The 12,321-nt window shown below is 54.1% G+C and overlaps 1 protein-coding gene across 1 annotated transcript in view; it reads right to left on the bottom strand.

Annotated features, from left to right (window-relative positions):
- Positions 1–3,523: 3,523 nt before the first annotated feature.
- SLC39A11 (solute carrier family 39 member 11) overlaps positions 3,524–12,321 on the bottom strand; it is a 71,994-nt gene continuing 63,196 nt past the window's right edge. Inside the window, exons 8-10 of the mRNA XM_041409551.1 lie at positions 5,754–5,852; positions 4,518–4,676; positions 3,524–4,141 (exon numbers count right to left, since the gene is read on the bottom strand). Of these exons, the coding sequence (XP_041265485.1) occupies positions 4,063–4,141; positions 4,518–4,676; positions 5,754–5,852 (337 nt within the window). The 3' untranslated portion in view covers positions 3,524–4,062. The remainder of the gene's footprint in view (positions 4,142–4,517; positions 4,677–5,753; positions 5,853–12,321) is intronic.

Genomic DNA, 12,321 nt, shown 5'->3' on the forward strand with positions numbered 1-12,321 from the left:
ACAGTCCCAGGCTGGAATTCCTTCAAAATCCCATCGAAACCTGCTCTCCCTCACGTCAGGGAGGGGAGGGGAGGGGAGGGGACTCCCCTGGTGCTCTGCTGGGAAGGGAAGGGAAGGGAAGGGAAGGGAAGGGAAAAGCTGGGCATTGCACACCCCGTGAATCCCTGGATGAACAGAGGCCAGTGCCTCCAGCTACCAGCAGCCTCCATCCTCCACTTGGGATTGGTTTCAGGCCAAGCCCAGCTCATCCCTCCTGCCTGGGGACGAGTTTCCCTGGGGATTCCTCCACCATATCCTCGGCAGCCACCGATGGTGCCAGTCCCAGGCAGCGCCTCCATGGTTTGGCCTCTGAAACACGTCAAAAAAAAACCCAGAATAAAAGCAGGAAAATCCACCCAGCCCTGCATTCCTGGGCTTTTCCACAGCCACGGTGCTTGGCCAAGCCCTGGGAGCAGCAGCTCGTGCACAGGCAGCAGCAGAACACCTCCAGTGCCAAGCACAGACACCCCCGGGGCTGGGAGGAATTGGGGGATTTCCCATTACTTTCCCATTATTTTCCCATTCTGGGGTCACCCCATTCATTAGCAGGGTTTGGAAAACCCCAAAACATCCACAGAAACAGCAACAAAGAGGCTACAGATTCAGGCTGGGGGATGGGTGGAAAAAGAGAAGAAAAAAGGAAAAAAGAAATAGAAAAAAGAAAGGAAAAGGAGGAGAAAAGAAAAAGAAAGGAAAGAAAGGAAGAAAGGAAGAAAGGAAGGAAGAAAGGAAGAAAGGAAGGAAGGAAGGAAGGAAGGAAGGAAGGAAGGAAGGAAGGAAGAAAGAAAGAAAGAAAGAAAGAAAGAAAGAAAGAAAGAAAGAAAGAAAGAAAGAGAAAGAAAGAAAGAAAGAAAGAAAGAAAGAAAGAAAGAAAGAAAGAAAGAAAGAAAGAAAGAAAGAAAGAAAGAAAGAAAGAAAGAAAGAAAGAAAAATTTATTTGGGGGGTTGAAACTGTAACTGGAGAGGGGTCACAGTTTAAGTTTCCCTCCAACCACTGCTAAAATTTATTATGATTTTAAGACCAAACTCAGGAATCTAAAGGTTTTACTGAAAAATTAGTGGGAGGTGGGGAGAAATCCCCAGCTAAAATTTGGTATTTTTCTTGCAATAAGCTCACAGAACATTTCAAACCCCTCCAATGGCTGAGTCTTCCCATGGAAAGGATGGAAAGAGAGGGATAAAGCTTCCCTGTGCTCAGCAGAGCTGTGCTCCAGGGCTGCTCCCCTCTTCCAGAGGCTGGGACACGGCTGGGGCTCCAGGGCCACTCCCTGGCAGGGGGAGGGAGCACAGAATCCCTTGGCTGCATCCTGACCCCCAGGATCCCAAACCCCATCTCCAGCCAGGGGACAATGTCACTGGGATATCCTCTGGCAAATCCCTTCAGCAGGATTTCTTCTCCTGGGAAGCTGGGAAGCTTCAGCTTCTCCCTGTTTTGCTGCTTTGGAATGTGATTTGGAGATTGTTTACCCAGCATGTGAAATTGTTTTAATTTAATGACCACTCATGGTCCAGCTGTGTCGAGGCTCTGAGTCAGTCACGAGTTTTTATTATTCATTCTTGTTAAACCTTCTGATGTATCCTTTCTCTGTAGTTTAGTATCGTTTTAATATAGCCTTCTTTAATAGAATATCATATCATAATATCAAATAATATCATATCATATAATAAGAAATCAGCCTTCTGAGAACATGGAGTCAGATTCATCTCTTCCCTTGTCCTGGAGTCCACAAAGACCACAGGACAACTTCCCCCTTTCCCTCCAGCCAAGGAGCAGAGCCCATCTCCGTGTCCCAGGTCTTGGCTGGCTGTTTCCATCCCCTCTGCTCCCAAATTCCAGTTTTCCATGGCCATTTCTTATCCACAGGGGGAATTTCTGGCCCTGTGGCAGCTTCCAAGGAATGGGGAGATCATTTCATTCCCCTCCAGGGGACAAACAGAAAATAAGGATTTTCCTCTGGGATTTCTGCCTCCCTCCCTCCCTGCTCCTTCCCTAGGCTCCATCCTCATCTGGCCTGGCTGCATCCAGGCAGGATTAAATGCTTTTGTGGCATTATCTCCCAGAAATCTGATTACAAGGCTGCCTCCAACTCTCTAATGTTTGGGGTTTTTTTTTGTACCAGCTGGCACTACACGCCAGGAATTAAACCAGGAAACATCCCTGGCAGGCTGGAGAACCCCAAGCTGTGGACATCCCAGAGCATTTGAAGGTTTTTAAGCTGGAAACAGAGGGCTCAGACTTTCCAGAGCCTCCGGTGTGGGTGGAATTAGGGAGGGCAGTGAGAGATGCTCCAGCCCTGGGAATGGGACACTGGAAGGGCTCTGATGCCCAGCTGTGGCAGATCCCTTCCCTCTCCTGCCCTGGGATGCAGGGACAGCTGTCACCTTTTCAAAAGCACCCCCTGCTTATCCTGCTAAAGGCTGAATTCCCAAATTTTCCAAATTTCCTTCGTGCCTGGAGGGACCCAGCTCAGCCCCAGGGTGCACGCCCAGGGTGAAACTGCCTCTCCTTGGCTTTTCCCCATCTTTTCCCATCTCCAAGGAAGCCTTCCCAGCCAAGAGGCAGGACCTTGGAAAGCCAGGAACAACGAGGCTGGAGGAAGGAAACCCAACAGCGTGGAGGGAGGAGGAGCAAATCCGGATTTATGGCACCAAAACAACTCCGTGCAAACTCCATTTCCCATTTATTGAAAGCAATCACAGTTAAAAGGTCAAACCCATCGGCAAACAGGAGCTTGGGATCATCCAGAGGGACACACAAAGGAAATCCATCCAAAAAACAAGGACCAAGCCAAATGGAGAGCTCAGTTTATTCCAACCTGTTCCCTTTGGCTCTGGCGGGACCGGAGGTGGGTCTGGGATATCCCAGCCCCACTTCCAGAGGGACAGAGCAGCAGGAGGCAGCCAGGTGACCCAGCTGTTCCCACAGGAGGGTTTAGGGAAGCCCTTTGTGCTGGAGGTCAGAGCGAGGGGGAGCTGGGATTTGCAGCATCCTCCCAAGCCTGGCAATTCCCTCCTCCCTGGGCACAGGGACGGATTCACTCCTCAGCCTGCCTCGATCCTCAGCGCTCAGGAAGAGCCATTCCACAAGAAACGCTTGGGAAGCATCAGGAGAAGAGGCAGAAATGTCCATGCATGGTTGTGGCTCTCCAGGTGGGATAATTGATTCATTCTGAGGGATTAATTAACTCATTCATTCATCCCGGATTGCTCTGCTGCTGGCTCAGCTCCTGCCCTTCCTGCAGGTGAAGGGTGAGCAGGATAACCCTGGCTTGGCCCTTCAGGGAGTTCTGACCACTGCCAGAAGCAGCTGAAATCCAGAATCCCTTGGGAAGGCCAGGCAGCTCCACATGGAATTGCATGGAAAACACTCAAATCCTCCTTTCCTGGTGTTTTTCCCATAGAAAACCCCGGAGCATTGGACATAGCACAATGGAGCAGTGCCCCTCTGAGACAAATTCAGGAAAAAAATGACATTTCCCTCTTGCAGAGATCCCAAAAAATTCATCTTTATTTGCCTGGTCTATCTCCATGCATCCAAAGCAATTCCCTGCAGCGTTCCCGAGGAGCAGCAGGATGTGGAAGACCTGTGATCCCATGGCTTATCACAGTCCTCATGCCTTCAACCTTCCCAAAAAAGGGTGCAATTCCACACTCCATAAGGAGCTGACTCCATTTCTAGACCTCAGACCAGCCTCCACATGGGACAGGGAATTCCCAACCTCTGACAGAGCAGAGAGGATCAAAATCCCAAATGCCTTTCCTTGGAGAAACCAGCCCAGCGTCATCCAATGCCCCTTCCAAGAGGAAAACCAAACCAGGATCTGGGAGGACCCACCCATATTTGTGCTTGGAAACCATCGCCAGGAACTCGGAGGGGAGGGGGAGATACAAAATCAGAGGAAATCAACACCAAACCAGATCCCAAAAATCTATGTACAGATCCAGTCCGGGGCCAAGGCGTGGCCGGCTCCCGATCCCGCGGCGCGGGGCTCTGCTGTCTCCTCCTGGGAACGCAGCTCTGCCCTACCCCAGCCCCACATCCAGGGACATCATCACCACAAACCCCAGGATGGAGGTCCAGGATGCCAACTTCCCGTTGCCACTGCAGGGAGAGGGGAATGTTGGAGGAGGGAATGCCGCTCGTGTCCCATCCCAGCCCCGATGCTCCCGAGCCCCCCCTGCCCACGGGGGTCATTCCCTGGCATGGGGAGGGAGCACAGCAATCCCTTGGCTGCATCCTGACCCCCCCAGGATCCCAAACTCCATCTCCAGCCATGGGATAACTTTCCCCTTTTCTCTCAGTTTGCTCCCGGAAGGATTCCCAGCCCCTCCATCCAGCCAAGGATCAGAGCCCTCTCCACTTCGCAGGCCTTGCCTGGGTGTTTATATCCCCTCTGCTCCCAAACTCCCCCTTCCCATGGACACTCCTTGTTCCCAGGGGTAACTGGGACCACCCCCACAGGTCAGGGGGGTCTCACCTGGTCTGTGCCTCGGGAATGATGTCGTCCATCACCACATAGACCATGGCTCCGGCAGCAAATCCCAGCGCGTAGGGCAGGAGCGGCTCTGCCAGCAGCACGGCAAAGGCGCCCAAAACCCCGGCCAGGGGCTCCACCATCCCACTCAGCTGCCCATACCTGCCAGAAAAACAGCCAAAACCTCCCTGCAGACCTGGAGCAGGGCTGGCACAGCCATCCCAAAGGGATCACGGGGCTCACAGCGCCCCATCCCCGCTGTGCCCCTGTTCCCAGTGCCTGGAGGAGTCGGACACCGGCCACGCCCAGCCACAGCACCTGGATTGTGGTAAAGGGGAAGGGTTTGACCTAACCCAGCTGAGTTTTCCAGGCAGGATCTAATTCCTGCCCCCAACAACTCTGTGGGATTTGGGGATCCTGCTCCCAGGCAGAGGGAACATTTCCAATCAGCACAACTCAGTCCCAAAGAAGACACCTGGCCCCAGCCTCAAGCAGGACAAAGCCACGTTCTTCCCACTCCTTTTCTTTCCCTCTAGGATTGTTCCCACCTCTCTGGACCATGGGAAATCCCTTCCCAGGAGCAACAATCCTGCTGCAAGTCCCAGCACTTAAGGAGGTGGGTGGGAGGAAAGGAAAACAAAACTCTGGAGAAGTTTGGGAGCCTCCCCTGCCCTCCATCCATCACCCAGAGCAGGGCAGGAACGCAGCTCCTGCTCCCAGGGTTTGTGCCCTTGGCTTTTGCACCTCAGGGAAAAGGGGCAAAAATAGAAGTGGGGTTGAAATCCAGCCTGAAGGGAAAGAAAAATGAAGTGACAGAAAAATTTAATAATAATAATAATAATAATAATAATAATAATAATAATAATAAAGGCAGTGCAGGATCTGGAGCTTAGCACAGGCACTGAAATGGGATGTGGTGATGTGTCAGGATCAGGGATTCCTCCCCTGGGATGTGGTGATTGCTGGGATCAGGGATGCATCCCCTGGGATGTGGTGATTGCTGGGATCAGGGATGCATCCCCTGGGATCCAGGGGCTGGGATTTGAGCTTGGAGGGTGTGGAAGGAGCAGGATAGAGCTGGAGAGCTGCAGCACTCCCAGCACCAGAGGGAACACAGCAGATCCAGAGCAATCCCATCCAAAGGGCATCTCCCTGATGGAGCTGCACATGGGTGTGGGGGGATCAGAGGCAGGAGGGGCTGGAGAAAGCTCCTGTCCCTGGAGCACAGGGAGAGCTCACCAGAAGGCTTTCCACGTGGAAAATCCAGCGCCGCGCAGGGGCAGGCTGACAGCCAGGCCCTCTGGGAAGTTCTGGATCCCAATCCCAATGGCTAAGTTCCTAAAAAAAGCACAAATATATAAATTTGGTTTTGTTAAGGGCAAAGTTCAGCCTGGGATAGGCTGCTGGGAGCAGGGAAAAAGGGACATGACTAAGGATTCAGGGGAAGTTCTCTCGACCCCGCTGCCCAAATTTAACAGGATCCCAGCAAATTCCATCCTCCAACAGCTCCAGAGCTTCCATCAGCTCCACCACCAGCCCATGGAGCAGCAGGGAGCAGATGGAGGAGAAGAGACTGGTCCTGGGAGGCCCCTGGAGGGATTCCAGCCCAAGGATGCCTGGGAGCTGCAGCATTCCCAGTCCTGGGCACCTGGAGCAGCCCAGGTTTGAGGGAGGGCTGAGGCTCCTCCTCCTGGGGGCTTTGCCAGAGGGGCCCCAACACCACAGGGCTTTGCTTTCTCTCTTTTCCCCCTCTTGCATCCCATGGAAAGGGAACACTTGGACTTCCAGGGTCAAACTCAGGGCAGGGGAGAGCAGGGCTGTCCATTGGTCATGGAATCCCAGAATCCTGGAATGGTTTGGGTGGGAAGGGATTTTAAAATTCATGCCATTCCACCTCCAGCTATCCCAGGTGGCTCCAAGCCCTGTCCAGCCTGGTCTTGGACACTTCCAGGGATCCAGGGGCAGCCCCAGCTGCTCTGGGAATTCTATTCCAGGGCCTCCCACCGTCTCAGGGAAGGATTTTGGCCTCACAGGGAAGAATTCCTTCCCTGAGCAGCTCCTGTTGGGTCCCTGCTGGAGCTGTGCATGGCTGGCACATCCACCTCCCACCCTTCCAGCTCTGCAGGGGTTTGGGATTTTGGGGAATGTTTCAGGCACCAAACAGGGCTCCTGTTTGTTTCAGGGCTCCCCACACATCCCGGTTCCACACTGGAGCCTTTTCCAGCTCTGCTGGGCTGTGTTGGTGGCACTGGGGGACACCAAGAGTGGGACCACCCTGGGGGGCTCCAGCAGTGGGGGTTGGGCTCTGAGGGATCTCCAGAGGGATCCCAGAGCCTCTCCCAAGCTCAGTTCCTGCTCTGCCACAGCTGCCAGCTCCCTTTTTTCACCCCCTCGTTTCCTATGAGTAAAATAAGCCCGGTGAGAAAAACCTCTCCGGGTTGTTTAAACTTCTCCCAGGGTTTACAGAAGAGGGGAGGGGAAGTGGGAGAGGCTCCGGGTTTCCCTGAGCAGGACAGGCCATTACAATCACAAACATTATTCCAGGCAAAGAGAGGGAGGACGGAGGGGGAAAACCATCCCTGCTGGAAAACACTGGAGCCGCTGTCTGGGCTCGGGGTTTTTTTTCCTCCTTCCCTCGCTCAGCACAAAGCAGCTATTGCTGCTCCTGGCCACAACAAATTAACAGGGAGGGAGCTGTGAATGGAGGGGTCTGTGTGGGAAGGGTGGGGAGCTCCCCCCCATCCCGATCCCACCGGGAATAGGGACCCCCACACTGACCCCCGAGGGGCAGGAGGAAGGGATGGAACTGGGGGGAGATCCAGGAGAAACCCAACAGGGCTGTGTCCCTGCTCTCCTCCTGCCCTCCTTCCCACACACCCCCAGGACAATCCATGTGGGCTCCCCAAAACCAGGAATAACCCCAAAACTAGGAACAGCCCCGGGACAATCCATGTGGGCTCCCCAAAACCCAGAACTCCCCATAATTCCCCCATCCCGATCCCACCGGGAATAGGGACCCCCACACTGACCCCCGAGGGGCAGGAGGAAGGGATGGAACTGGGGGGAGATCCAGGAGAAACCCAACAGGGCTGTGTCCCTGCTCTCCTCCTGCCCTCCTTCCCACACACCCCCAGGACAATCCATGTGGGCTCCCCAAAACCAGGAATAACCCCAGGACAATCCATGTGGGCTCCCCAAAACCAGGAATAACCCCAGGACAATCCATGTGGGCTCCCCAAAACCAGGAATAACCCCAGGACAATCCATGTGGGCTCCCCAAAACCAGGAATAACCCCAAAACTAGGAACAGCCCCGGGACAATCCATGTGGGCTCCCCAAAACCCAGAACTCCCCATAATTAGGCTCCCCAAAACCAGGAATAACCCCAGGACAACCTATCTGGGCTTCCCGAAACCAAGAGCTCTGTGCCAGCCTGGGAACACCAGGAGAGCTCCATGCCAGTGTGGGAACACCTAAACCTTCCTGTCTGCCTTGCTCTGGTCACCATCCCAGGGGCCACCCCTGTTCTGGCCAGGAGAATAAAAGGGGATTCACCTCCAGTGCTCCAAATAAACCCATCCTAAGGGATATTCCATCCCAAGGGATACTCCATGCCAAGGGATACTCCAGTCCCAAGGGATACTCCATCCCAAGGGATATTCCCATTCCAGGGATATTCCATCCCCAGGGATACTCCATCCCAAGGGATACTCCCCACCCAAGGGATATCCCATCCCAGGGATACTCCATCCCCAGGGATACTCCACCCCAAGGGATATCCCATCCCAAGGGATACTCCATCCCAGGGGATACTCCATCCCAGGGGATACTCCCTCCCAAAGGATATTCCCATCCCAGGGATACTCCATCCCAAGGGATACTCTATCCCAAGGGATATCCCATCCCACGGATACTCCTGTCCCAAGGGATACTCCATCCTGAGGGATACTGCTGTCCCAAGGGACACTCCATCCCCGGGCCATCCCTGCACAGCTCACACCTTCCCGCAGCCCCGGGGCGAGCAGGAGCAATCAAAGCCGCATTGTGTCCAGGGGAACAAAGGCGCCTTTTGACAGAAATAGGTGGGGATTCTTGGAAGGCTTCCCCCGGCTGCAAGGGAATACACTGTAAAACAGGCACAGAGACATGGCCTGGCCCGGGGAGCCTCGGGTGGCACAGGGACACGGGGCAGAGGGACACGGGTGTCACCGTCATATTGTCAGGAAAAATCCCTTTGCCAGGATTTCCCTCCTGGGAAGCTGAGAAGCCTCGGAGAAAAAGGAAAACAAGAATTATCTGATTTGCTTCTCCTGTGTTTTGCTCCTTTGGAATGTGTTTGGAGACTGTTTACCCACAGGCGATTGTTCCATTGGTTTCATGTGAATTGTTTTTGACTTAATGACCAACCACAGCCAAGCTGTGTTGGACTCTGGAGAGAGACACGAGTTTTTCATTATTATCTTTTTAGCCTTCGGTCTGTATCCTTTCTGTATTCTTTAATATAGTTTAGTATAGTATTCTTTAATATAATATAGATCATAAAATAATAAACCAGCCTTCTGAGATCATGGAGTCAGATTCATCATTCCTTCCTTCGTCTGGGAACCCCCAAATACAAGACACAAGCATGAGCCAACAAGAAAATCCATGGGGTGAGGGGTTTGGGGTCTCCAAAGAGAGGAGAAGAAAGGCGGGGTAAGGAGTAGAGAGATGATGGAGCCAGATCCCATCTGGTCCGATTTTTGCCACCCCTGGAGGTGCCCAAGGGTGTGGCACCCAGTGCTCTGGGCTGGTGACAAGGTGGGGGTCAGGCACAGGTTGGATTTGGTGATCCTCGAGATCTTTTCCAACCTCGGTGATCCTGGGATTCTGGAGATGGGGCAGCTGTGTCCAGCTGGACAACCTGCGGCTCATCCCCAACCTACAAACCTCAGCTGGTCTCACAGAGGCACATCCAGGGAAAATCACACCAGGCTCTGCCTGGGGATGCGCCAGTGTCCCACTGGTGGCTCTGTCACCAGCACAAAAATGTCACTTGGGTGGCTCCTCCAAGCCTCAGTGTCCTTGGAAGCATCAAGCACGCAACACACACGGGATGTGCTGCCTTTCCCAGCTCTGCTTCAACTTCCCCATCTGTAAAATCAGGCTGGGGACAGCCATGGGACAGCCACGTCCCCCAGCAGTGCCCCAGTACCTGTGTCACCCACAGGTGAGCTCTGCCCTGGCCCTGGCTCATCCTGCCATGCAGCAGAGCCCAGTTTTTGGGAAGAAAAGATAAATCCATAAAGCCCTCCTGTGGGGCTCCCCCACGGAACAGCTCCGTGTCCCCCGGGAACATCCCGGGCTGGACCTCCTACCCCCTCTCCTGCCAACTGCTCCGGCACCACGCTGCGACACTCCAAGTTCACTTGCAAAAAAAAGAGTTGGCATCTCTGCATATTTGCAAGGTCAAGGCACAGAAAGCCTTCTATAAGCCTAAAGCCTTGTTTTCAAGGGCCTATTCTTTGACGGAGTGATTATGAAAGCAGGCTACATATTCTTAACAAGCCCCTTTTCACTCGGGCTTTCAGTTCCCCGCAGTGGAGAATGTGCATGTGTATTCTTGCATGGCAGCCCTTCCATACTGTTGGGATTGTTATCGGGCCGTGAAAGGCCCGATTGTTTGGGGTTGCCGCGATTACATCACGGCTGCCCCCGGGCCGCCCGCCGAGGTGTTTGATCAGGGCTGCAGGTGGGAAGGAGCTCACGGGGCCCTTTCCCCAGACCTGCCCTACCTGTTCAACCCTGTTCCACGCAGCTGCTCCTTCCCCCTGTTCAACCCCGCTCCTTCCCTCTGCTCCTCAGCCTCCTGCTCCAGCAGCGCAGGAAGAACCAGCCCCAGTGTCACCCAGATGTCCCCGATGCCTTAAATTTTAGCTGTTCTATTTCCCAGACTCTGCACTGCATTGGTGTATAACTCTGAACTCCATATAAAGTGTCAGCAGCTCTCCTCACAGCTCAGGCACACAGAACAATCCTTTTCCAGCCCCAGAACCAAGGACACCGCTGCAGCTTCAGCCCAAAAAGTGCAAACAACAAAAAGGCCCAAAAGGCCCAAAAAGTGCAAACAGCAGGGAATTGAGGAGAGCAAACTGGGAGGATGGGACTGCAGAACCTGGAGCTGGAAGTGGACAATGAACCCCAGTGTGGAAATGGACCAAAAATCAAAGTGTGAAAACTCGTGACCCATCATCCATCTTGGGTGTAGCCCCGGCTGGGCTCTTGTACTGCCCAGGTGAATCCAGGGGCAGCCACAGCTGCTCTGGGAATTCCATCCCAGAGCATCCCCAACCTCCCAGGGAAGAATTTTTTCCTCCCAGGGAAGAATTCCTTCCCTGAGAAGCCCCTGCTGGGTCTCTGAGTGTGGCCATCACATCTGGAACACCACCTGCCCTCCTGCCACTCTCCATCCCAGCACTGCTCCTCAGGAGCCACTTCCACTTCCCTTTCCACCCCTCTGTCCCCATTCCCAGCCCATCCCTGGTGCTGGCAGCTCCGTGTCCCAGCTGCAGCCTGGCCCCGTGCCAGCCCTGCTCCCCCTGCCCTGCACGCTGCAAACCTCAAGGATTTTAGGAAATTTCACCCTCAATTTCTCCCCAAGGCACAGGAGCTCGGTTCAAAGCTGTAAAACCTGCTCTCCCCTCTGAGTGCAGCAGGAATTCAGCTGCAGTGAATTCAGGAATTCTCCACTTTTCCCCACACAAATCCCATCAGGGTCAGCTCAGCCCAGAGCCCTCTCCAGCCAGCCTCAGCTCCTTATTCCCACCCTGGATCCCAAAGATCAGAAACCTTCTCCAGCCCCAGCAGGATTCAGGTGCTGCCCTGGCCAGTGATGCCTCAGGTTCAGCTTTTCCATGTTTCAGGTTCTGTGCTGCTTTAGTGTGTGGGTCTGGGTTCACATCAGGGCATGGTGAGCTCTCTGCACAGAGCAGGGAGACAAAACAATTCCTGCTCCAGCTGGGCACCAAGGACAAATGATCCAAATCTCAGCCCCAAGAGCACAAACACCGTGGGCTGGAGAGAGAAAAACAAGCAGGATGGGACTGGATGGGCTAAAGCTGGAATTGGACAATGAACTGCAATCTGCACATGGAGCAGAGCTGATCCCAGGGAGAGACCCCGTGAGCGCTCGTGCATTTTGGGACCATTTTGGTTCATCTTGGGTGCAGCCCTGGCTGGGCTCTTGTGCTGCCCAAGGTGGATGCATGGAGGAGATCCTTTGAATAAATCCCTGCTTTATTCTGTAGCTCTGTCCAGCCTCTGCTCCAGCTCAGCCTTCCCAAGGCTTCACGTGGTGAGCCCCAGGTGCTGCCCTGGCCATCACCACGTCCTTCAGCTGCTCCTGCACCATCCCTTCCATGGAAAACACATCCCCTGGGTGCCTTCATCCCTCACCTCCCCCAGGGGTGGATTTTGGGGAGAAAGCCATCCCAGGAACTCAGAATCAGGGAATTGTTTTAAGGAAAAGACCCTGCAGATCACCAGATCCAGCTGTTCCCCCAGCACTGCCAAGGCCACCGCTGGTGTCCCCAGGTGCCACATGCACACATCAGCTGTTAACCCCTCCAGGGACAGGGACTCCACCACTGCCCTGGGCAGCTGTGCCAGGGCTGGGCACCCTTTCCAGGATGGAATTTTCCCAGTATCCAGCCTCAACCTCCCCTGGTGCAACCTGAGGTGATTTCCTCCTGTCCTGTCACTTGTCACTGGGGAGAAGAGCCCAGCCCAGCCCTGCAGAGGTCCCAGCCCAGTTCAAAACCTCCCTGCT

Source organism: Onychostruthus taczanowskii, unplaced genomic scaffold (genome assembly GCF_017590055.1).
Source record: "Onychostruthus taczanowskii isolate IOZ18803 unplaced genomic scaffold, ASM1759005v1 scaffold30, whole genome shotgun sequence".
Lineage (NCBI taxonomy): Eukaryota > Metazoa > Chordata > Aves > Passeriformes > Passeridae > Onychostruthus > Onychostruthus taczanowskii.